At 66.7% G+C, this 1,423-nt stretch overlaps 2 protein-coding genes across 2 annotated transcripts in view; one reads left to right on the top strand and one right to left on the bottom strand.

Annotated features, from left to right (window-relative positions):
- Nucleotides 1-336, top strand: part of H696_04713 (ULK protein kinase) — a gene marked incomplete at both ends in the record, with an annotated part of 6,178 nt that extends 5,842 nt beyond the window's left edge. Inside the window, 2 exons of the mRNA XM_009498576.1 lie at nt 208-221; nt 315-336. Of these exons, the coding sequence (XP_009496851.1) occupies nt 208-221; nt 315-336 (36 nt within the window). The remainder of the gene's footprint in view (nt 1-207; nt 222-314) is intronic.
- A 52-nt stretch (nt 337-388) lies between these two features.
- Nucleotides 389-1,406, bottom strand: H696_04712 (hypothetical protein). Its single transcript, XM_009498575.1, has 5 exons — nt 1,307-1,406; nt 1,112-1,202; nt 867-956; nt 634-750; nt 389-465 (listed from the first exon to the last, which is right to left on the bottom strand). The coding sequence occupies exons 1-5, from the start codon at nt 1,358-1,360 to the stop codon at nt 419-421; spliced, it is 399 nt and encodes a 132-aa protein (XP_009496850.1). The 5' UTR covers nt 1,361-1,406; the 3' UTR covers nt 389-418.
- Between the last annotated feature and the right edge of the window lie 17 nt (nt 1,407-1,423).

The raw sequence follows: 1,423 nt of genomic DNA, 5'->3' as shown, positions 1-1,423 counted from the left end.
CCGTTTCTCCTCGCCTCCTCCTCCTCCTCCCCTGGCAGTTGATTGGCGGGGCGTGGCTGCTTGGGCTAGCACCACGCCCCCCCCCCCCCCCCCCCCCCCCTGTATCGCCTTCTTGTGTGCCCTCCGGGGTTTTTTCCTTTGGGGAAGGGGCGAGGAGCAAGGGGTGCACATCTTTTTTCCGATATACCTCCACTTGTGCCGATCGAGGCCGTGTTGTATATGTACGCATGCATGGATGTGCGCGGAAAAAATGTGTGCATTATATATATACATGTCTGAGACGGCCCACAAGAGGCGGAGGCGCACATTCGCAGGTGGTGGACTCAACTGGCATAGTCCGGCCGTCCTACGCGCGCAGGGCAGGGCAAGGGAAGGGGGGGGGGGAGGGGCCAAGAGGGGCCATGCAGCACGCCGCCGCTTACATGCCCATCAGCTCGTTGAGGGTCAGGAGGACGGTGCAGGTGACTGTATGCGCGCATGGGCGTCCGCGCATGCGTGTACATGGACGCGTCGGGGGTGGGTTTCCATCCACCGGGGGGACAAAATGGCAAGGCGGTCAGGGCACGGGGTCTTTGCGGGGGAGAGGGAGGTGGGTGGCAGAGGGGCGGGGGGCAGGGGGAAGAAAGCACTTACGGGCCACGGCCATGGTGGAGTAGGTGTCCTTGAAGCGCAGGGTGCGGAAGATGAAGACCTCGGACATGAAGTGGGAGAAGGCCAGGCCGAAGGAGGCAATGGCAGTCAGGCGGAAGGCTGGTCCCGGGGGACGGGGCGCCGGCGTGCGTGCGTGTCAGCAAGGCGGGGGAGATCCATGGGACAGGGGGGGAGGGGGGGGGGGGGGGCGCAGCAGCCGATTCGAATGCCCGTACCCTGGACGTGGAACTGGTGGGCGGCCACGACGCAGAGGACACCGGTCAGGGTGACCCACATGGTGAAGATGCGGCCGGCCAGGGGGGTGACTGAGTCGGCCCCGGGAGAGAGAGAGAGAGAGATGGATGGATGGACAGGATGTTGGGTTAGCGTGTTCAAGCAGCAAAGGGGGGGCGGATATCCGAGAGGCGGGTGAGGGCGGGAGCGAGGGGCCGGATCCCGGAATGCCGGGGCATGTGCGCACCCTCCACGGCGCCAATGGTGTACAGGTACTTGCGGAGCTGGTCCGGGCGGCAGAAGCCGAGGTAGGCGCCAACGACCCGGCCGATGGCGGCCTGTCCGGGGGCAAGGGGCACCGCCGCCATGGGGCAGAGGCGTGGTCAGTGGCATGGACAACGATGGCAGGGCGGGGCGCGGCGTGCAGTGCATCATGGCGCACGTAGATCAGGGAGGCGCGGGCCAGGGTGGCGAGGGAAGGCATGACCGAGAACATGGCGGAGGCGGCTAGTCAGGCAAGCTGTGCCGGAGGGGTCTTCGGCTGGGGGGGGGGGGGGGG

This window comes from Fonticula alba, assembly GCF_000388065.1.
Source record: "Fonticula alba strain ATCC 38817 unplaced genomic scaffold supercont2.8, whole genome shotgun sequence".
NCBI lineage: Eukaryota > Rotosphaerida > Fonticulaceae > Fonticula > Fonticula alba.
This window is presented reverse-complemented; position numbering and strand designations above follow the sequence as displayed.